Source organism: Mandrillus leucophaeus, unplaced genomic scaffold (assembly GCF_000951045.1).
Source record: "Mandrillus leucophaeus isolate KB7577 unplaced genomic scaffold, Mleu.le_1.0 Scaffold172, whole genome shotgun sequence".
Classification (NCBI taxonomy): domain Eukaryota; kingdom Metazoa; phylum Chordata; class Mammalia; order Primates; family Cercopithecidae; genus Mandrillus; species Mandrillus leucophaeus.
In genome coordinates, this window is record NW_012101721.1 from 4,035,163 (window position 1) to 4,057,118 (window position 21,956).

At 51.5% G+C, this 21,956-nt stretch overlaps 1 protein-coding gene across 3 annotated transcripts in view; it reads left to right on the forward strand.

The window, feature by feature from the left end:
- ZBTB16 (zinc finger and BTB domain containing 16) overlaps positions 1–8,519 on the forward strand; it is a 198,741-nt gene extending 190,222 nt beyond the window's left edge. For all 3 annotated transcript variants that reach the window (XM_011977032.1, XM_011977034.1, XM_011977033.1), the window contains 3 exons: positions 324–494; positions 5,383–5,550; positions 8,168–8,519. In XM_011977032.1, the coding sequence (XP_011832422.1) occupies positions 324–494; positions 5,383–5,550; positions 8,168–8,397 (569 nt within the window). In that variant the 3' untranslated portion in view covers positions 8,398–8,519. The remainder of the gene's footprint in view (positions 1–323; positions 495–5,382; positions 5,551–8,167) is intronic.
- Positions 8,520–21,956: the final 13,437 nt, after the last annotated feature.

The following is a 21,956-nucleotide window of genomic DNA, read 5'->3' on the forward strand; positions in this document are numbered from 1 at the left end:
TGCCCTCTTAGTATTTTGCTGCCTTTTACATACTGCCTGACACAGTTGCACATTACCCTTGCTGTTGTGATGTATTTGATCAGTGTCTATCCTTCTCCCACTAGACTTTAGTTTCCAGAGCTCAGGAACGACGTCGATTTTGCCCATCCCTGGGGCCACATACTGGGTGCTCAGTGTTGCACAGCCTGGGCCAACTCTGGATTTGCCCCTGAGCATGGGGATTTGGAAGTGTGAGTCCCGACACTGGCTCTCACTCCAGATGGGTAAAGAATGCGCCTTGTGTTCCCAGTCTTCTGAGGCGCCCCCTTTCCTGTCTCCCACAGGCACTGACATGGCCGTCTTCTGTCTGCTGTGTGGGAAGCGCTTCCAGGCGCAGAGCGCACTGCAGCAACACATGGAGGTCCACGCGGGCGTGCGCAGCTACATCTGCAGCGAGTGCAACCGCACCTTCCCCAGCCACACGGCCCTCAAACGCCACCTGCGCTCACATACAGGTAGGTCAGTGAAGCTGATTGGTGGATTTGGGTGTCTGGGAGCCAGTCTCTATATTTACCTCCAAGGACGTAAAGTGGAGGTGGTGGGCTGAGTCAGCCCTCAGTCCTTCTGCTCAAGGCTTGGACGTGCAGGGGCTGCCTGGCATGCAGGTAAATGTGGACAGTTCTCCCAGTCCCCTCCTGCGGACCGTCGGTTCAGTCTTTCCATGTTCAACACAGGATGCTCATTAAAACGGCAGGCTCTTGGGTCCCACTCTCAGAAACTTTTATTCCATGGGGCCGGGGTGGGGTCCCAGATGCAGCATTATTAATACGTATTCCCAAGGGATTCTCATGTAGGTAGACCCAAAATGAATTTTGAGAAAAACTGACCTGCTGGGTCTCTTAACAGTGTCTGCCCTGCCTCCCACCACTCTTGATGCCCCTCCACGCCATCCATACACATTTCTGAAGTCAGCTTCGGGCTTCTGAGGGCAAGTTGAAGAAGTCCTACTTTCCCCACAATAACAAAGGCCTGTACTCGGACCTTAACCCTGTTTAGGGAAGACAAGGAGGGCATTTAAACGATGAGCAATGAAATACTGCTTCTCAGCCAGTTCCAGGTGATGGGACAAGGGAGGGGTTATGAGCTAAGGAGGCTGGGCCAGGTGCCCAGAGGCTGGCCATTCCCTGCCACCAGCCTCTAGGGCTTCAGGGATGGGGATACTTGGTCCCTGATGGCCAAAAGGCATTTGCTTTCCTGCAGCAGCCCCTCATCTTCCCTAACAGGGGAGTGGATGGCTTAAATTCCTTATTTTCTCTATGACAAAACTGGGGCTCTGCTGACTGTACCTGGGTAAAGGAATGCGCATTTCTGAGTCTGCATGTGTCTCTGCCTTTGTGTGCTGTGTTTGTAGGGAGGGTTGGGGTCAGGTCTCCATCTGGGTATGTAACAGAGCATATGCTCATAAAAACCTCTGCATGCCACGTAAAGAAACTACTGTAGGCCCTCTCCTCAGTTTGAGAGTCTTGTCACAGCTCAGAGATTGAGTATGCAGACCAGGTCTTGCATGGGTGGCAGGCTCTGCTAAATAAGGGAAGAGCTTTACTTCTTAGGGACCGAGCTGGCCTGGCCTGCCAGCAGTAGGTATCCTCGTTAAGGAGCCTTCCTGGCTCTCACTTCTGGCTGCCATTTTGTTCAGGGGAGCACATTGCCTTAGCACCACCGGATTTGCACAGAACTACTTAAAATTTCTGGGACAGGATGGAGGTAGGGCCCAGAGGGGTGGGCTCAATAAGAAGGGCCCAGGAGGGTGGGATGTTGACAAGGACTTTCTCTGCAGCGACCGCATAAGCGTCTCCCCTGCAAGTATATGCACCTTCCTATGAACGCCTCCCTCAACGGGTCCCCAGGTTCATTTGGTCTTAAGAAAGATGGCTAGATACCTTTCAGCCACTTCGGAGCATGCCACTGGGTCCAACCAGTTGACTTCATGTGACTTGAATGATCTCAGTCCTGCTAAATCCACCCAGGATATGCCCTGCTCTGTCCATGCCACCTTCTCAGAGCTCAGATATGAAAATGTCACATGCCCTTGTGTCAGCCGTGGCTCAGATCCACAGGGAGGGGCTGTTTCCAGAGTTAGGGAGAAGCCCTTGCTTATTCTAGGAAACACAGAGCATGTGTGCTGCCTGTGCACACACACAGAAACACCCATCAATTTTCACACCAGTGAGGCACTGTGCACACAAGCCATATACAGGCTGTGCACACCCCACACACAATGCCTCATTAATATTCCGTTGTTCTTGGCCCATTTGCTGCTGGGGCCGGGTGTTTAGCATCAGCAGCTGTGTTTGGTAGGTTAGTCCAGCCGTGCTCTTGGCATTGATGGATCCCTGATTCACACGGCTCATCATATAATAAACTCTCAGCTGTGCTGAAGGGAGGGGCCAGGAGGGAGGGGCCTGAAGAGCCAGCAGGATGGGGCTGGGGTGGGGAGGACGACAGACACTGGGCTTGGCCAGTGCCAGAGAAAGCATCAAGTAAGGACAGATTTGGGGGGGGAGTGGGGGGGTCACAGGTGCACCGGGCAGGCTGGAGGGGGCTCTAATTAGTCTCGTTTGTCCTGCACTTAATGTCAAGCTCATTAAAGAGGCTACAGAGTTAATCAACATACCACAAATTGGATTTTGAGTTCTGCAGCCAGTTTTGTGTACATTATGGCCACACTGACACAATCAGCTCTCAGGGTGAGGATTTCACGCCAGGTGCGCACCGTGCTCCCAGATCGGGATGGGCATACGTGTGTGTTGGTGACTTTTCTTTTTCTTTCTTTCTGTTTCTTTTTTTGTTGTTATTTTTCCTTCTAAATTCTTTTTATTCTTTTCCCTGGGCAGACTCAGGAGATTTCCTATTTAAACTCATTTAACATGTGCTCCACTTCATAATTAAATTCATAAAAATTGGATCAAACAAACTCCTCTGTCTTAACCCCTTGTTTTTTTAAATTGTTAGGGACCCCTCTGGAGGTGAAAGGCACAGGCAGCTGCCCCCCGCCCCCCCCTACCGCTGCCTTCCCCCCAGCTGGGCGACTGCCGATGTACGTTTTAATTACCGGCTCCGGCTGAAGTCTCACGTGGCCTTGGCTTTATTTATTTATTTATACCTTAATGAGGATACTGAATCTTTGATTAAAGTCGTAATCGTTGCCGATTCAGTAAGGAGGGGGAGTTGGATGTCAGACCAGACGGGACTATGAGTGCAGACACACAGAGAGAGTGGGTTCAGGCGCACGCACACAGACTGGCCCTTACTGTGTTAGACACACAACTAATTAGTACCAGGGTTTGCACAGGCCTCCACTCCCCTTGAGTTTGATGGGACTAGGGGCCAGGAAGTCCCATGGCTCTTGACAGTGAGGATGGGCAGGTAGCAATTTTGAGAACCCCAGGCCTTGGCCCATCCCCAGATCTGCAGGTGAGGGACTCACTGGCTGAGCCTCTGAGCCAGTGCAGCACCCCATAGATTGGGGTGAACTGGTGTCAAGGCACGATGCCACTCTTTGAGCTTCTTCCATCTGATTACTTGATGGAAGTGCCCCTCACATGGCATGGGTGCTTCTTGCAAATCTTTCACCCGTGAGAAAGTCACTGATCAGATCCCAGCATCTGCTCCCCACAGAGCCTTACTAAAAACCCCTCAGAGCCATCAGAAGAGATGAGAATTTATGTGGGTACAGGGGCCTAGCTTTGGGAGGGGGAGCTTTGGTTAGTGGCCCGAGGAGGGGAGAGAGAGGAGAGAGTAAAATATCATTTTAAAAAGGAAGTGAAGGCACAGGCATGCGAGTCTATAACGAGAAGGACAATTTATGCCCAGGCACGAGCGCAGTTTGACATGGGGATAATGAAAAAACGTAGGTCATTGTGGATGACTTAAACCTTCAGCAGCTGAAGAAAATGTATGAAATGCAGAGGACATTACACGGTTGGCAGCCCCGCACATCTGCAGAGGGACAAGTGAAATACAGTGGGCCATTCTTTACCATAAACTGTGGTTGTTGGAGATGCAGCCCAGAGAAATTGTAATTACAGTGACAAGACGAATCAGCGATATTTAAATATTCATGAACAAAGTCTGGGGTGATCAATCTATCTTTATTGTCTGTGCCTTCACTCCTGTAATAAATAAGTAGCTGGAGTCCTCACCTTTCATCCCCCAAGTCCCCCACTTTGGGTATGAAAGGCAAGATGGTTATTCTCCACACCCCAACCTCTCATGCTCTGGAGAATTCAGAGTGGGATCCTCAAAAAAGAAAAGGCAGTTCTCTCCAAGCTTCATGGACCCACCATTTCCTGAGTCTGTTCGGGATCCTCCCTGTGCGATGCACTGAGACTACAAAGATGGGTGAGGCTTGCTTCTTATCCTGGTGGTGCTTCCATGCCGGAGGTAGGATGGGCAAGCCAGTAGATACAGCACAGTGTCAGCAAGCTGACAAGTATATGGTACCCTGACTCTAGGGCCAGACCCAAACCTGAATCCCAGCTCAGCTCTTCACTTGCTATTTCACCTCAGGGATGATGCTGAAGCATCTCTAAGCATCTCATTTTTTCTCAACTATAAAATGAGAATAATATCTTTCTTTAAGGTTGTTGCCATGATCACCTTATGCGATCACATCACACATCTGAGTGCTCAGGAAATGTGGGCCATTTTAATGCGAAAGTGTGATAAAAATTATACCACACGAATAAAAGAACAAAATTCTGGGCATTTCTTCTCTTTGGGGACACAGAGGAAAGTGTGATTCATTCTGCCTGGAGAATCAAAGGGAAGCGTCCACACAGGGGTATCATGAGCTGGGCTTTGAAGGATGATTAGGAGTTCACCAGGGAGAAAAGAAGAAGTCGAGCAGAGGAAACAGCTATGTGAGACTGTGGAGGAAGGAAATTGGGGACTGTAGAAGGTATTTGGGGAACAATGTGAAGTTCCCAGAACTGGAGAGATTTCTTTGAAGGTTGAGGAGTCAGGCTGGAGTGACTTTCACTCTTAACCTAAAGGAAGGGGAGAAGAGGTCATCTGAGAAGCAAGATGGTGAGGTCTCATGTATCCACATGAGGGCTTGCTTTCTGGGGACTGCTGTCCATCCCTGAACCAAATGGGCTCTCTTTTCCCAGGACTGGCCCTTGCCCCGCAGATGATCATGGGCCCACAGTAAAGTGTGGACATGTGTGAACACAGGTATTGCTTGTTTATTCAATGGAGGTGTGGCCGTGGATCCCTAAGTTGTCTTTGGAGGTGGTGAATACAGGCCGTCTCATCCTTCTCATGCCCTGAATGTGCCCTACTGTCCCCTGAGGAGGGGGCCGGGGGGCGGCAAATGCCTGATCCAGCCGCTTGTCTCCACAGGCGACCACCCCTACGAGTGTGAGTTCTGTGGCAGCTGCTTCCGGGATGAGAGCACACTCAAGAGCCACAAACGCATCCACACGGGTGAGAAACCCTATGAGTGCAATGGCTGTGGCAAGAAGTTCAGCCTCAAGCATCAGCTGGAGACGCACTATAGGGTGCACACAGGTACCGAAGGCCAGGGAGGGGTCTGAGCTGGCTCTGGGACCTGGGTGGAGGTGGGAAGCAGATGGTCTCCTGGAGAAGCCTAAGTGAGGATGATCCCAGGCTGAATCAAAGAGTAGAAGAGGTTCTATGAAGGGCTGGTATGATGGCCTGAGGGCCACCAGTCAAGGCCAAGGCAGACATTACTAATCAATCCCAGCACACTTTCCAATGAGCCCCCACCAGCTCTCCAGGCAGCTATACCAATAGTTCAGAGGTGACATGCAAAATGATGTCTGTAATGAGTCCTAAATTAGGGGTAAGTTGGTCCAGTTAGCTGGAAGCGAAGGTTAGGGCTAATTTCATGTTACTCAAGGGTTACAGTAAGAATTAGGATGCATTGAATCAGGTTATTATGGAAGTTGGGAAATTGTAAAGTTAGATTGTGTTTGGTTCTGAGATTAGAAGAGCAGATATATTTAATAATCCCTATATGCATATGATGTTTTACCATTTCAGAGTGCCTTCACATTTTTTTTTTTTTAGACAGAGTTTCGCTCTTGTTGCCCAGGCTGGAGTGCAGTGGCATGATCTCAGCTCACTGCAATCTCTGCCTCCTGGGTTCAAGCAATTCTCCTGCCTCAGCCTCCCGATTACCTGGGATTACAGGCGTGTGCCACCATGCCCGGCTAATTTTGTATTTTTTTTTTTTTAGCAGAGACGGGTTTGCCATGTTGGTCAGTCTGGTCTCGAACTCCTGACCTCAAGTGATTCACCCGTCTCGGCCTCCAAAGTGCTGGGATTACAGGCATGAGCCACCATGCCCGGCCACATTATTTTTTGTGTTGGAAAAAGAAATGTGGGCCACTGCTTTTCCTGAGGTCAGAAGACAAAAGAAGTGAAGGGTCTTCCACAGTGTCCGAGGTTGGGGGCAGTGGAGTATTGGAGCTTGCTTGTGAAAGCTAATTTTTCACATTTCTTCACAACTTCAAGTTCAGCGACATCACCTTAGTTGCTCAAAATTGGCCCTGGTAGGAGTATTCACATCATAGCAATCAGCAGATGCTACAAACCAGGGCTTTTTAGAAAGCCAGTTGTTAAACATTTACCACCAGCACATTGCTGGTTGTGGGGAAGGCTGATTTACAGAAGGGTAAGAGGTGGTGGCACATGGAAAACAAAGACACCCCCTCTGATCGGGGGGGGGACAGCTGTCCTGTCCAGAGGAAGGGGGAGAGGTGGCTTCAGGCAGATCCTGCTGGCTTAGAGGAAAGTACATTGCCTTTGGAGGGGAAGGGTGGACAGAAGGAGCAGTAAGCAGAGCTACGTGTTGTCAGAGCTCAGTTTTCGTGCCCCAGTTTGAGCCCCCAAGGACAGGGTTGGGTGTCCATTGCTGACACCTATAGTGACCCAGAGGATTTCCCAGAGCCCTGGGGTTTCCTTAGCCCCTTGTCGGGGATGTGACCTGGCAGGTGGATCATTAACTGTATTGGCAGTGACTATTGTAAATAGCTGGTCGATGGTTAGATCACTTTGGCTGTTCATTACTTCATTATTTGCTGGGGCCTGTGCACGGAGGAGTATTGATAGCGAGATGGCTGGCCAGTTAATTACTGTATTGAAACAAGGTTCCCTCACATCCTCTGCTCAGCTCTAGGGGACTCTATGGAAGGAAAGTTGGGGTATAGAAGGCTAGGGTGTGGCTGTGTACTCCCAGGTTCTTTATCCTTCCCATCCCACCCCACCCCCAATTCTAGCCTCAGGAGGGAGGCAGGGTCCAGGGCAAAGTCTTAGCAGTTTTAGCAGGATAGGCCGGGTGCGGTGGCTCATGCCTAGAATCCCAGGACTTTGGGAGGCCGAGGCAGGCAGATCACTTGAAGTCAGGAGTTCAAGCCCAGCCTAGCCAACATGGTGAAACCCTGTCTCTACTAAAAATACAAAAATTAGCCAGGCATGGTGGCAGCACCTGTGATCCCAGCTACTTGGGAGGCTGAGGCAGGAGAATCACTTGAACCCAGGAGGCAGAGGTTGCAGTGAGCTGAGATCGTACCACTGCATTCCAGCCTGGGCAACACAGTGAGACACCATCTCAAAAAAAAAAAAAAAAAGGCTTTAGCTGGATAGAGGTTCCCAGGTGCGGCATATTTGAAGGACTGGGTTCCCTCAATTTTCCCCTACCCCTGCTCCCCACCATCTGTAGCCCTGAAAGGTCTCGATCCACCTGCTCCCTGGATGGAACTGTGGCTTGAAGAGCCATTCCTGAGGACCGTGGGGCCTTTCTCTTTCTAGACACTCATTTTCTTAATTAGAAAGGGAAAAGACTGTGGCCTTAGGAGAGTTAAGAATAGTAAGACAAGGAACTGGGCAATCCAGTAGTCAACTAGCTACATGTAGCTATTTAAATTAGTTACAATGAAATAAAATCAGAAAACTGTAGAGCTCCAGTCGCACCAGCCTCGTTCATAGCCATGTGTGACTGGTGGCTGCCGTCTTGGGTGGTGCCTTCATTGTCCCAGAAAGTTCTGTTGGAACAAGCCCAGCAGGAGGAAGCCAGCTTCCCTGGCACGCCTGAGGGTGACATGGTGCCCTCACCGCCCTCTGTCTGTCCTCACTTTCTCCTGCCCTGTCCCTTTGCCCTCAGGTGAGAAGCCCTTTGAGTGTAAGCTGTGCCACCAGCGCTCCCGGGACTACTCGGCCATGATCAAGCACCTGAGAACGCACAACGGCGCCTCGCCCTACCAGTGCACCATCTGCACAGAGTACTGCCCCAGCCTCTCCTCCATGCAGAAGCACATGAAGGGCCACAAGCCCGAGGAGATCCCGCCCGACTGGAGGATAGAGAAGACGTACCTCTACCTGTGCTACGTGTGAAGGGAGGCCCGCGGCGGTGGAGCCGAGCGGGGAGCCAGGAAAGAAGAGTTGGATCGAGATGAAGGAAGGACTATGAAAAATAAAAAAGGAAAAGAAAAAAAAAAAAGAGAAGGAAAAGGAAACCTGATAGCTTTTTGGCCTTGGATTCTCTCTGGGCTCCAGATGACCTGGATGCCAAGCCACTGCCCCTCCTCTGGGGGCCTCCACCCTCCTCTCCCGGCTGGAGGTTTGCCTGATTTTCTGGGATGGGGTGGGGTATTTTGTTCACTCAAATGGTGGCACATTTTTCTCCTGCCTTCACCCAGATCTTCCTTTATGTGTCCAGAAACGGAGGCTAGAAAGCAGGTGAGAGGTCCTCTGATCAGAGCCACACAGTCTCTGCCGGCCTTGCTCCCGCAAGACCTCCAGAAGATGAAGGCAGGGAGGAGGGGAGCCAGAACGGTGCTCCCCTGCCGATGGGGCTGGGCTGGGTCACTAGCTGCTCAAGGTGGCAGCTCTAGTTTGCTGGCGGCCGACTGGGGAGAGGAAGGGCTCTGTTTCTCTTCCCACCACTCAGCCCACCTGCTGCTTTCTTCTGCTTTGCCACATCTGGGTGTCCCCTGGTGGTCTCTGAGAGCCTCTGGACCCCTGCCCCTCTCCCAGCTCTTTGTTCCCAGCCTCCCCTTGACTCCTGTCCTCCAAGTCCCAGGGGAGTCTCAGCCCCTCAGGGACCTGGCGGTGTCTCCATCCTTCTCCAGTTCCCTAGTGGGACAGCTGCCTCTGACTTCAGAGCCCCTCCTTCCCTCAGCTTTCTGAGAACACAAAACAAATCCAATACCCCACCCTAGTCCAGGCCCATTGTGAGCAAGATTCCTGCTGCGCTGCTTCCAAAATGGAAAAGCATCACAACTAAATACCTAATATTTTACCAAACAAACCACAGTCCCTACGTGGCCCTACTTCAGTCCCAGGAGAAGGAATCCATGAAAGGGCTGATGTTCCAAGGGAAGGTTGTGGATGTCTTTCTCTAGAGGGGCCCTACACCTGGGGAAGAGGATACCCAGCCCGTGGGGTGACGGAAGCTGGGCAAGGGAGAAAGTTGTTGAGTCACACTGAGGACCCTAGATGTAGTGAGCTCAGCAAGAAAAGCCAGGTCCAGAGAGAGTCGCACAGAATTCCTGACTCACAGCGCCCCTCGGTCCACAGTGGAGAGGAGGAGGAGCAGAAGGAGGAGGAGGAGGAGCAGCAGGAGGAGGAGGAGCAGCAGGAGGAGGAGGAGTTGAAAGCGCTTTGGCCTTGTGTTATGTTTTGCTTCTTTTCTGTGTCTCCTGTTAGCACATTGTACTTGAATTACCTCAGTTTTTTGTGACCTCATGAGCTTTTTTAACCTCTGTATCTCTTTTTTTGGTTGGGGCTTGGAGGAATGGGGAGGGTGTTCTTTTCTGTTTCTTGTGTAAATTAACAGTTGTTTTTATAGACTTCAGCTGGCCAAGACCCTCCCCGTACCCCTGGAGACCAGCCTCCCAGCTGGAAGGAACTGTGCAGGAGGAGTTGATACTCAGGATCTGAATGTGAGGGCCGGGGAGGGCAAAAAACGTAGGTGGGGAGGGGATGTTGCATTGGGGTCCCATGGTCCCCAAAGGGCACTAGGGAGTCACTATCGGCTCCGCCGGTGCACGAAGTCACCTGTGGCCACCATCCGTTCAGCCTAAAACACTCTGGAGAGAATCCCACCTTTCTTACAAGTTGCTGGGCCATTGAGGTTTGAGGGCCTGTGTTTGGATCCTTGCAACTGTGTGGTCTCACCTCTGTGTGCATTCTCATTGCCAGGATTGGTCTATTTTCACGGCTGGTCTTTGGGGAGGGGGGCGGGATCCAGCCTTTGTTTTGTTGTGTTGGGGCGGGGGTGTTGTTTTTCTAAAAGCTACCTCTTATGTTTGTCCAGTTGTTCTTTTGTTCCTTTCCCGCCTCCCACTCTGCTGCTCTTCCCCCCTCTTTTCCCCAACCTCCCCCAACCCTCCTGAATTTTGGAAAGCACATTTGCAATATTCGTGTTTGCTTTGGGACGGACCCTCCGTTTCATCTCATGCTTTATGTGTAAGAGTTTTTTATTGTTATTTTTTCTTTCCTTTCTCTCGCCGAGAAAGTTGTGGCTGCGTTTTGATCTTAGGTTTTACAAAGTGGTTTAGGGAAGCGGTCTTGGGGAGAAGGATCACGAGGAATGTAGGGAAGCCGGAGGGATGGGTGCTGCTGTGACGACCTCCCTGTCCCTCGGCCCCAGCCCTCCTGCCCTCCCCTTCAATCTCATCCACCAAATCTGAAGGCCTTAAAATTGTGTGTTGGGAGGATGCGAATTGGGAGGACGGTGTCACTAGACTGTTGATTAGGGATGATGAAGTAGGGAGGATGCTATTTTGCAACTGTAATAACGACTTAGTGTTTTGGAAAGGAAAAGAAGTTAAACTTGAAATATGTGACTAGAACAGTTGTCATGTTTATAATGTGAAAAGGGTGAAATCATTTGGGGGAGGGGCCGTCTGTAAGAAATCAGTATGCACTATGGCTTCCTCCTCTGGTCTGGGAAGAAGCAGGGACTGGCTGGCCCTCAGGGGATCTGTAAATCCCAGAAAACAGTATTTTTAACAGCAAGATGTCATTCAACATTGGTGGGGAAGGAAGAGAAAAAATCAAACTATTCCATAGAACTAGCTTACCCCCTCACTCCCTTGCCCTTCCCACTCAGCCTGGGCCCCTCCCCCCTCCATTCATAAAAGCTGAGAGGGTTGAGCTAATCTTTACAAATTGTAATATTTTTGTAGTATCTGTTAGTTCCTTCGTCAGTTCTGCAGAACCTTGCCCTTTCCTTTTGTAATGTGAATAGGAAGACAAAAGACAAAAAAAAGTCCACCACCACCAAAATATCCCTTTGTACATGTGTGTGCGTGTGCGTGTGTGCTTTGTGTGTGTGGTTGTGTGTTAAATCATGCAGTATTGTCGTAATCTGGTGTTGCAGCATTGGATGGTACTAAATCAGCACCCGGACGCCCCACCCAACCCGATGGGCCCTGCAGACCCCAGTAGGGAGGTAGGGGGAGAGCTCAGAGGAGTGTGGTTTCTGAGGGCTACTGTTTCGGGACACCTCTGAATTTGCTGTACCCTCCTCTCCCCGTGAAGACACCTGAATAGAGTCTAACATGCCTCTTCTCCAACTTCCTACCCACAACAACAGTTCTAATGTTGCAAGGCCTAGTGGCCGGGGGCAAGCTAAGAGGCTGTCTGGAGGCTTTATATGTGTCTGGAGTTGAGGGGAGAGAAGGAGGGTAGAGGGAGGTCTCTCCCCAGGTGGGATCTGAATATCTGTCCTCCCCTCCTCTTGGCGCCGTCTGACTCCTTTGGCCACCTGGCTGCCTTTAGCTGTGGCACTGCTGGCAACCCTGCTTGCTACTGCCTTATCCAGCACAGTGAAAAACTTCTCCAGCCTGGCAAGGCCACGTTGGCTAATAGTCCCTTTCCCGTGTCCAGCTCCTACAAGTGTGTCCCTTAATGCGTTTGGTGACATTTACACCTCACTCATGTGCTCTTTCCCTGTTCACTCCTTCGCTCATTCAAAGCATTAAAATCCTATGTATATATAGGATAGACAAATATATAGATATATAGATATATATATAGAGCAAGAGATTGATATAAAATAGTAAATATCATTGCTGCTTTGGGCTGCTTTGGAGGAGGAGGCCATGAATATGGGGAAGGCAGATCTGGGGTGCAGGGGTGGGTAGGGAGGCTGGGGGACCCAGTGATTCAGTACAATCCAAGGGGTGCAACGTGGGCTTGTTTAATCTTTGTGCCTGAACAGTTTTTCCATGTTGAGAAAAAAAGAAACAAAACTGCTGCAATTTTTCACAAGTGTATGGTACCTTTCTGGATGCTATTGGTACAACTGCTGTGGACGGAAGTGGGCCACTGAGCTTACCTCCTTATAGAGGAGTGAGCAGAGGTGGGACAGCCTTTCGACTCTGTCCATGAAGGGTGGCAGGGTCGGGGTAATTTTGGGGCCTGTTTCCCGGCAAGCCGAGCTAGGGTGAAAACTGGGGGCGCACCAGGATGTGAGACAGAAAAGCAGAAGATTAGACTCTGTCCATTCACTTTTCCTAGGCCCATCCTGTGGTCATCTTTCCCCCTCCCATCTTACCTCCTCCTTTCTGGAGCCTCTGCCGACTTGGCTGTAATGGTGGCACTTACGTGGATATTTCAGTGGGAGGACGAAAAGCGAGACTCACCCTATGTGGTGGGACGGATGGGGAGAGGAAAAAGGCAGAGATGGCCAGGAGAGGGGCGCAGGACAAACCAGAGAGGTTGGGTCGGGGGAAGAAGGCGGGGAGAAAGAGGGGTGTAGGCCCTGTAGGCCGGTTAGCCAGCAGCTGCGGCCTCCCTGGGCCCTTGGCATCCCACTTCGCAGACAGGGTACCAGCCTCCTGGTGTGTATCATAGGATTTGTTCACATAGTGTTATGCATGATCTTCGTAAGGTTAAGAAACCGTGGTGGTGCACCATGACATCCGACCCATATAAATAAAGATAAATATATATATATATGTATGTAAATTATAGCACTGAGGGCCCTGCTGCCCTGCTGGACCAAGCGAAACTAAGCCTTTTGGTTTGGGGATTATGTTTTGTTTTGTTATTTGTTTGTTTTCGTGGCTTGTCTTATGTCGTGACAGCACAAGTGCCAGTCGGATTGCTCTGTATTACATAATAGTGTTTTTAATTCATCGATGTTCTAGTTAATGTCTACCTCAGCACCTCCTCTTAGCCTAATTTTAGGAGGTTGCCCAATTTTGTTTCTTCAATTTTACTGGTTACTTTTTTGTACAAATCAATCTCTTTCTCTTTCTCTCCTCCCCACCTCTCACCCTTGCCCTCTCCGTCTGCCCCCCCCCCGCCCTCCCCTCCTCCCTCTGGCTCCCCCTCTCATTTCTGTCGGCTCCATTCTCTCTCCCTCTCTCCTGCCTCCTGCTGCCCCTCCCCAGCCCACTTCCCCGAGTTGTGCTTGCCACTCCTTATCTGTTCTAGTTCCGAAGCAGTTTCACTCGAAGTTGTGCAGTCCTGGTTGCAGCTTTCCGCATCTGCCTTCGTTTCGTGTAGATTGACGCGTTTCTTTGTAATTTCAGTGTTTCTGACAAGATTTAAAAAAAAAAAAAAAAAGGAAAAAAATAAGAAAACATGAATTTACTGCTGCAGGTTTTTTTCTCTCTCCATGTGTCACTAAGTGAAGTTTGTGCCTTCTATAGCAAAGAGAATATTTTTTACATCCTACTAACAGTAGATTTTTTTGTAGTGAACATTTTTTGTATTTTTATTTATAAGTCTCATAAGAAAAATAGCAATGTTCAGTTGTATACCTTGAATCTGCAGTTAGAAGAGAATAAAGTTAATTCAGTTGTCTCTCGCTTGAAGCGTCCCACCTTTTTATTGAAGTACTTGGTTTTTTTTTTCTTTTTTTTCTCTTTGCCTTTTCTTGTGTGGGGAACATGGTAGAGGAATTAAGATTTCTGTGTGGGGACTGGGAAAAAGAAAGTTCTGTATTACACATATTTAGCCTTATCTATGTGTCACTTTTATGCCACATTTACAAGGTACGTACGCACTGAATAACATTCTCCTAATACTTTTTACTTAAATTGTTAAATATATGACTATCATATGATCCTTGGTACAGGGTGCTAGGTAGACACTCGTTCACTTATTCAGCAAGACCACCGTGTACCAGTTACTGTTGTCGGCACTGGGAACTACAGCAGGGGACGAAACAGACAAACCCTGGCCGCCCTGGGGCTACCATGCTAGCAAGCAGCTGAGTCGGAGTCCGTTGCTATGTTAGGATAACTTGCTCAGGATTGCACGGCTGGTGAGCAGCAGTGAGAACTCCATCCACCTCTCCTGACACCAGGTCAGGGTCCTTTATTCCAGAGCTCCCAAAGCAGGAGTCTCCCGTCTTAGTCTTTAGAGAGACATTTTCAACTGACTCCTTAGCAGCTAAGCAAGCTTCAGAAATTTCTCAACAAGAAGCTTCCACACAATCAAAGGTCCCTGCCTGCGTCTGTAGCAGCCAAGAGCCGTTAAGAAAGGAGATTGGAGCAGGTGGCCTTGTGCAGGGGAGGGGATGGGTGGGAGGCGGCCGTGCAAGCTCTGCATTGTCATGGACAGAATAAAGGATTTCCGCAACACTCGATGGGTACGATCCCTCCCTGTCTCATCTCCCTGTGTCTGGGCCAAGCCCTCTTCTCTGGCCCTCTCCCTGTTCCTCTTATCGGGGATGGAAGCATCACTCTATCTGTAGCTGTAAAACCAAAGTCACTCAATCCTAGACATGGTGCTTCAGCACCTCTGCCTGAGGCCGTCCTCACTGTCTGTCTCTGACCAAAATAACCCCTCTCCTCACAAGACCTAGGGGACACAGCCATGATTCTTGTGCTGGGTCCCGCCGGTGTGGTAAACCCATGCCAAGCGTCAGGCCTGGCCTCCAGCATCACCAGGAGTTGTGGGGAGCCATCACCCCATGCGCCACCACCACCGCCTGGGGAACCAAACAAGGCCCGGCCTGCCAGGGGTGGCACTGGGAGGGTTACCTTTCAGCTCTGTTCTCCTGGTCCCAAGGCCGGGGTCTGTCCGACCCTGGGGTTGCTGAGCAGAGAACCACCTGGAGCTACCCTTACCCCTGGACAATCGTCCGAAGAGGAGGAACAGGTGCAACCCAGGGGCCTCCAGCCCTTAAAAGTTGCTTCTCTGTCTTTGCTTTCTCCCCTCCCTCTTTGCCGCCTGCTCTGCTTTCTTCGTCCCTCCTGCCCCTCACCTTTTTCCTCTCTCCCAGTCTTTTTTCTCCTTTCCACTCCTCACCTCTCTTCCTCATCTGTTGTCTTTTCTCCTTTCTTTTTGCTTTTGTTTCTCTGTCCCACCTTATTTTCCCTCTCCACATATTTCTCATGTGAGAAACCAGTCCTTAACCAAAATTCTATGTTTTTTTTGAGCTGTTGCTTCCATTCCCCCAAGCCATCCTGATCCCAGCTTTTCTTGGGCCCCTGCCTATTTCCTCACCCCTACACTCTGCTGCAACTCCCTGACACACACACACACACACACACACACACACACACACACACACGCCTCCTCGCCCCTCCCCCAGCTTCCCTCTCCTCCCTCAGGCCTCAGCTTTCTCTTGACAGATGGGAGGGCAGTGAGCACTCCCTCTTTAAAACAACATTTAATCGCCGTTTTCTGTTCTTGGACATCAAAGCTGGGGCTTAGGCGCTGTGCTGGGGTCGCGGCGGCGCGGGCGCTGGGGAGAGGAGGTGAGTGAATAGGGGCTGGGCTGAATGGGCTTTGTGTGACCGCCGGCTCTGCCAGCTTTACATGCTCTTTGACCCAGATATGATCTCATGGAGAGAAAGGGGCCCTGGCCAGACCAGCCTGAGAATGCTCCCTCCGTGGCCTGACTCAACCCCTCTCCTCCCTGCCCGGGGCAGGTGGCCCCACTGCCGCCCCCTGCCAGCCCCGGCCACCGCTGCCCTCTGCCCCAGCCCTGGCAATTGTGGGCAGCCTCCTCCAGAACACAGTCGCCAGGAGGGCACATTGCTGGGGTCAGAAGAGGGGACAGGCACCGAGGCAGGGGCTGGGAAGATGCCACCGCGGGGCTGTAGGGTGTTCTCCAGGGACCTTAAGCAGGAGCTCCCTGCATGCCTCGTCGTCTTGGCTGCGTTCAAGGAGGCGTTTGGGTCATGTCAGCCTTAGCAGCTCTCCTCCCAGTGGCTCTGAGGGACTCCTCCCCTGCCCAAGGTGGAGAGCGGAGGCCCGGTGCCAGCAGAGGCTTGCTGAAGACTCGAGCAAGTTGCAGCCCATGAGAAGAGGCGTAAGGGAAGCCAAGGCCAAGGCTGCCTCCCTCCACTCAGCATGGCCAGGCCTTCCCACGTGGGAGCCCCTCACTGCCCTGGCACCAGGAAGGGAGGGGACTGGGGATCTGAAGATGACTGACCTCAGTGCTCTGCCTCGGCCCAGGCCCTCTCTTCCGCTTCCATCCTCTGCTTTGTTTGCCGCCCAGAGCGATTTTCCAGAAATGCAAATAGTATCATGTCGCTCCCTGGATGAGAGTCCCCGGTGACTCCTCAGTACTCTGAGGATGGAATTCAAACTCCTTAACAAAGTTCCAAGACACCCTCCGTGACAGAGCCCCTGCTCAGTACCCCAACTTCGTCTCAGGATCACTCTTGAGCCCCTCGGCCAACCCCTACTCTGCTTCAGCCGATGGGACCACGGGTGTTCTGGGCCGCACCGAGCTCCATGCCCCTGTGGGCCTGTGCGCGTGCAGTTTCCTCCTCTGAGAGCTGCACGAACACACACCCCCTTCTGTCTGGCTCTCTCAACTTCTCCTTATTCACTTTTCAGCTCAAACCTTCTCAGGAAACCTTCCCTGGACCCCAGAAGCTGAATTGGGCACAGAGTCTCTATAGCACCATTTAGTCACCTGTTTCCTTCACTGTCACCACGACCAGACTGTCAGTTCCTTGAGGTCAGGAACTGTGTGCTGTCTATCTTTGTGTTCCCAGAGCCTCACGCTGCCTGGCACATGACAGGCACCTGGTAAATCTTTGTTGTATAAATGGCTGAAAGAAGGAGAGGGAGACGGAGGGAAACAGAGAGGTAATTAGCACTCCAGGGCGCATGTTGCAGTTGTCAGGGGCGAGTGAAAGCAGGGATGGAGGAACATCACATGCGCACTCGGGCACCTCCCCAGGACACGTGTACACACGCGGCAGAGGCCCAGTGGGGGACTCCTGCGTCCCCACACCTGTGCTCATGTCGATTCATAGACCACCTGACTGACCCGTGTCTGCCACATGCCAGAAGAAGGAGCAGGAGGCAACAGGGCAGTGGCACTTCATAGTTGGGAGCTGCCTGGGTGTTGCTGGGCAGGATGTGGGGCAGGAAAGCGGGTGAGGGGGTGCACATGTAGACACCTGGTCCTTGGCCCACGGGGGCAGGTCCATCCCCCAGCTCTCTGTGTGGTTTCAGGCCCAGCCCCGCCGCCATCCCCACTTCCACTCGTGGGCTGGCAGGAGGGCAGGTTCCTCTCCAGGCTGCGTTTTCTGCTCCCCAGGGGGTGCCTCAGTGAAAGTGAACTCGCTCATTTAAACCTGACTCTGCAGCCCTGCGGCCCCCTGCAGCGCTAATTACCCTGTAGTTCTAAACTGATTGCTGTACACTGAGCTTAAGCCCTCCTTTATTTATTTACTGACTACATTAATAGCAAAGCCACGCTGCGTTCAGCCGCTCCCAACTGTACACCGGCTGGCTGCACCCGTTCCCTCATGTCTTCCTAGGGAGATGGGGTGCAGAGATGCAGCCTGGCACCGGGCCCATTACCCACCACCCTGACTGAGTCTCCAGGGCCAGACGACGTGAGAAATCATTGGCTTCAGCCATACCTACCCCGGCACCCAACGGGGCTCCTCTTATTCTGACTCTGTGACAGAGTGGGAGCACCCAACACACAACAGCTCACCAACCAGAGGAATCTGCTATTCACAGCACACTCAGAATGCTGCCGTTCAGCCTTCACTTGTGGGATGAGGTGCCGCGTGCTGGCCTCATTTTACAGATGGGCAAACTGAGGCTGTGACTCCATAGCTGGTAGGCGGTGTCTCAGGCATGCTGTCCATCGAGGAGATGGCCACCCCACGTGCCCCCAGCCAGCCAGGTTTGACAGTTTCTGTTGTGTGTTCCCATAACTTCTACCCCTTGCCACAAGAAAGGAAGCCATTCCCTAAGTGGAACTGAAACTGCTTTTTTGCTCTCAGCTCTTCTGCCTCATTCACCTGCTTGTCCAGAATTTGCTGGCAACTTTGGGAATACAGGCTTTCCTTCGTTCTCAGCCTTTACCAAGCAGGTCTAAGTCAGACCTTCGACGCCAGTCCCCACTTCCCCCCAGCACTCACACACCCAGCGATGTCTGGGGAGACGACTCCCGTGTGGTCAAGCCCCGCCGGTTCTCCCATTCTGGGGTACAGAAGTGCCCACAAACACACCGCTGTCCTTGCCTGCATCTCTGAGTGCCCTCAAATCCCCTGAGGCAGAGCTGGGCCTTGGCCTTGGGGCACAGCAGCTCTCTGAAGACCAGATGGGCCCCATCAGGGTGCAGCATGCAGACCCAAGGAACCAAGCATCCAGGCTCTACTCTGATGCCAAATAGCCTGGTGGCTGCCATGCGGTGCACCCCAGAGAAGAGGGGCGGCTGAGATGTGGCCGAATCTGGGATTCAGTCGAGGGGACCTGGGTTTGAGGCCAGCTCTGCTGTGCACCGCGTGACCTTCACTGCATCTCAAAGGCTCCCGACGGCTCCACTTCCTCAACCATAAGACTGGGGTCAGCAATACCTGGTCCACCCATCCTCAGGACGAGTGTGCAGCCGACTAGAGGAACGATGTGAACCAGCCTTCTAAACACCATGACGCTATAAACGTGAGTTATCAGTGGGGACAGACTCTGGCTGGTCTGGAAGGGGAGCTGGGGTCCCGGACATTTATTTCTAGAACAGGAGCCCTCGGAGCCGGGACCCAGGAGCCTGGGGTTCCGGAGCGAGTGAGGCTGCTGCCGGCATCTCGGGGACTCTGTCTCCACCTAGTGGGCGCTGACTGCAGGTGCTTCTGCCGCTAAGGCCGCCCAGAAAGCAACTGGGGTTGCACATCCCTTTAAAAGCTGCCTTGGGGCCGGGCGCGGTGGCTCACGCCTGTAATCCCAGCGCTTTGGGAGGTCGAGGCGGGCGGATCACGAGGTCAGAAGATCGAGACAGTCCTGGCTAACACAGTGAAACCCCGTCTCTGCTGAAAATACCAAAAAAAAAAAAAAAAAAAAATTAGCCAGGTGTGCTGGCGGGCGCCTGTAGTCCCAGATACTCCGGAGGCTGAGGCAGGAGAATGGCGTGAACCCGGGAGGCGGAGCTTGCAGTGAGCCGAGATGGCGCCACTGCACTCCAGAGTGGGCGACAGAGCGAGACTCGGTCTCAAAAAAACAAAACAAAAAAAACCCCTGCCTTTTATTTCCGCCGGGCGCAGTGGCTCACACCTTTAATCCAGCACTTTGGGAGGCCGACGCGGGTGGATCACCTGAAGTCGGGAGTTTGAGACCAGCCTAACCAACATGGAGAAACCCCATCTCTACTAAACAAAAATAAAATGAATTAGTCGGGCGTGGTGGTGCACGCCTGTAATCCCTGCTACTCCGGAGGCTGCGGCAGGACAATCGCTTGAACTCGGGAGGCAGAGGTTGTGGTGAGATGGCGCCATTGCATTCCAGCCTAGGCAACAAGAGCGAAACTCCGTCTCAAAACAAACAAACAAACAAACAAACAAACAAACAAACAAGCTGCCTTGGTTCCTTTGGGTCCCCTGCTATCCCAGGTCAGGGTAGGGCTGAGTAAGGAGGGAATGTGCTCCAGATTTGTGCCAGAGAAGAAACACTTTAAACTACTGGGGGTTGGGGGGCGGTGTTCAGCTGGAGCTTTCCAGAAGTCCTCCTGACTCAATCTTTCTTTCTGGACTGTTCTTCTCCCGTCCACCAGCTGGCCATATCAAAGCCAACTCCTCCCATCCCTAAAAAGCTGAATGGGAAGCTGTTGTCAGTCAGCCCCAGCCCCAGGGATAGGCGAGGCCTCCTCTTGTATTGAGGTGAGATCAAACTCAGCTGGAATTCAGCTCCTCAAAAGCTTTGTGACTGGGAAAGGAGCAAGCAGTCCTCGAAGGGTTTGCAGAAGGAGCCCAGAGTGCCCCTAGGGCTGGGTCACTGAGTCCCTGGGACGTGACTGTAAGAGGCTGCAGTGCAATGGGACAAACTCTTACTTCCTGAGGTCCTGAACCTTCCAAGAGCCTAAAAACCCATAATGGAGGGTCGCTGAAGTCAGCTCCTGCCTTTAAATCCAACTGCCCTTTTCAATTTTTTTTATTTTAATTTTTTTTTGTCTTCAGCTTTTAAGTTCAAGGGTACACACGCAGGATGTGCAGGTTTGTTACACAGGCAAACATGTGCCGTGGTGGTTTGCTGCACAGATCATCCCATCACCTAGTTATTAAGCCCAGCATTCGTTAGCTATTCTTCCTGATGCTCTCCCTTTCACCCCCTAACCAACACAGGCCCTAGTGTGTGTTGTTCCCCTCGACGGGTCCATGTGTTCTCATTGTTCAGCTCCCACTTATAAGTGAGAACATGCAGTGTTTGGTTTTCTGTCGAACTGCCCTTTTACTGCAGTGAGTGAGCCTGGCGCCTGTCCTAAACCCTCCACACCCCACTTCCGGCTCTAAGAACTGGTTGACCAGCCAACCTCTGGACTCTGGGTCCACAGATGATTTGACTGGAAGCGATCTTAGGACAGGCCATCTTGTCACTCTCCTTGCCCCTGGGCGCCTCCAGCCATCTCAAATGGATGCAACTAAATGGTTTGGAAAACCCCTCCAACCCGAAACTTCTAGGATTCTAGGACTGTACTATAGAGCCAACTACCAAGATCCTCAGAGAAACACATCCCCTGGCTTCCTATCACCTGTCAGCGCTTTTTAAAGCAGCAGATTTCACTTTGTGTTCCCCTCCACGCCGATCAGTGTGGTCTTCAGCATAGAGTGAGCTTCTAGTGACACGAGCTGGAGAGAAAGAGGAAGTGCATCATGACGGCTCCTCTGATGGACGAGGTAAGGGAAAGATCCTCCCTAGTAACTCCCCATTTGGGAAGAAGGGGTCACAAATGGCGGGGGAGATGGGGACACTGGCCCCCACCAGCTCAGCTTGAGGGATACTCACCTTACTCTCGGAAATCTGCCGATTACCATTCCTCCTTCACCGCCATCCCAAGCATGGGTACTTGACCTTTTCCTGAATTCTCCACAGCTGAGACCAGCTGAATTCTTTTCCTGAATTCTCTGGCACAGCTGAGACCAGCCTGGGACGTTTAAATTAGATTTCTCTGAAGTCTCAAGGATGGCAAAAGAAAACAAGCACCAATGAAACTGACTACCCCCATGTTTCTAAGAGAAAAAAAGTTAATTTTCTACAATTATGATTTTTTTCTTTTCTCTTTTCTCCTTTCTCCTGTTCCCTGCTTCCTACTTAGCTCTTTAGAAATGATTATAACCTTGACCTTCCCTTCACCACACACTCCCTGCTGGGCAAACTTATCTGATTGTGTGCTTACTTAGCAGCTCCAGAGCCCAACTCTCTCTGACCAGGAACCTGTGTCGAGAGACAGCAGTCAATTTATAACCTGAATTTACAACCTGAAGTGTGCCCACTACAAAACTCTTTCCCACCTGAAGAGTATCTAGCTCTGCCCATGATGGCACCAGCCCAACCACCTGGTAGATAACACACAAACCATGTAGACCCCACACCTACTCACTCCCTCCCCTGTATGCCGTACATACCAAGTCCCTCTTTAAAAGCCCCGACTTTCTGCCCCCAAAGTGAAGTGCTAGCCTTAAATGCAGAAGCCTGGACGTCCTCCCCTAAGCTAAACTTTGGAATAAAGTCAGTGTCTTTAT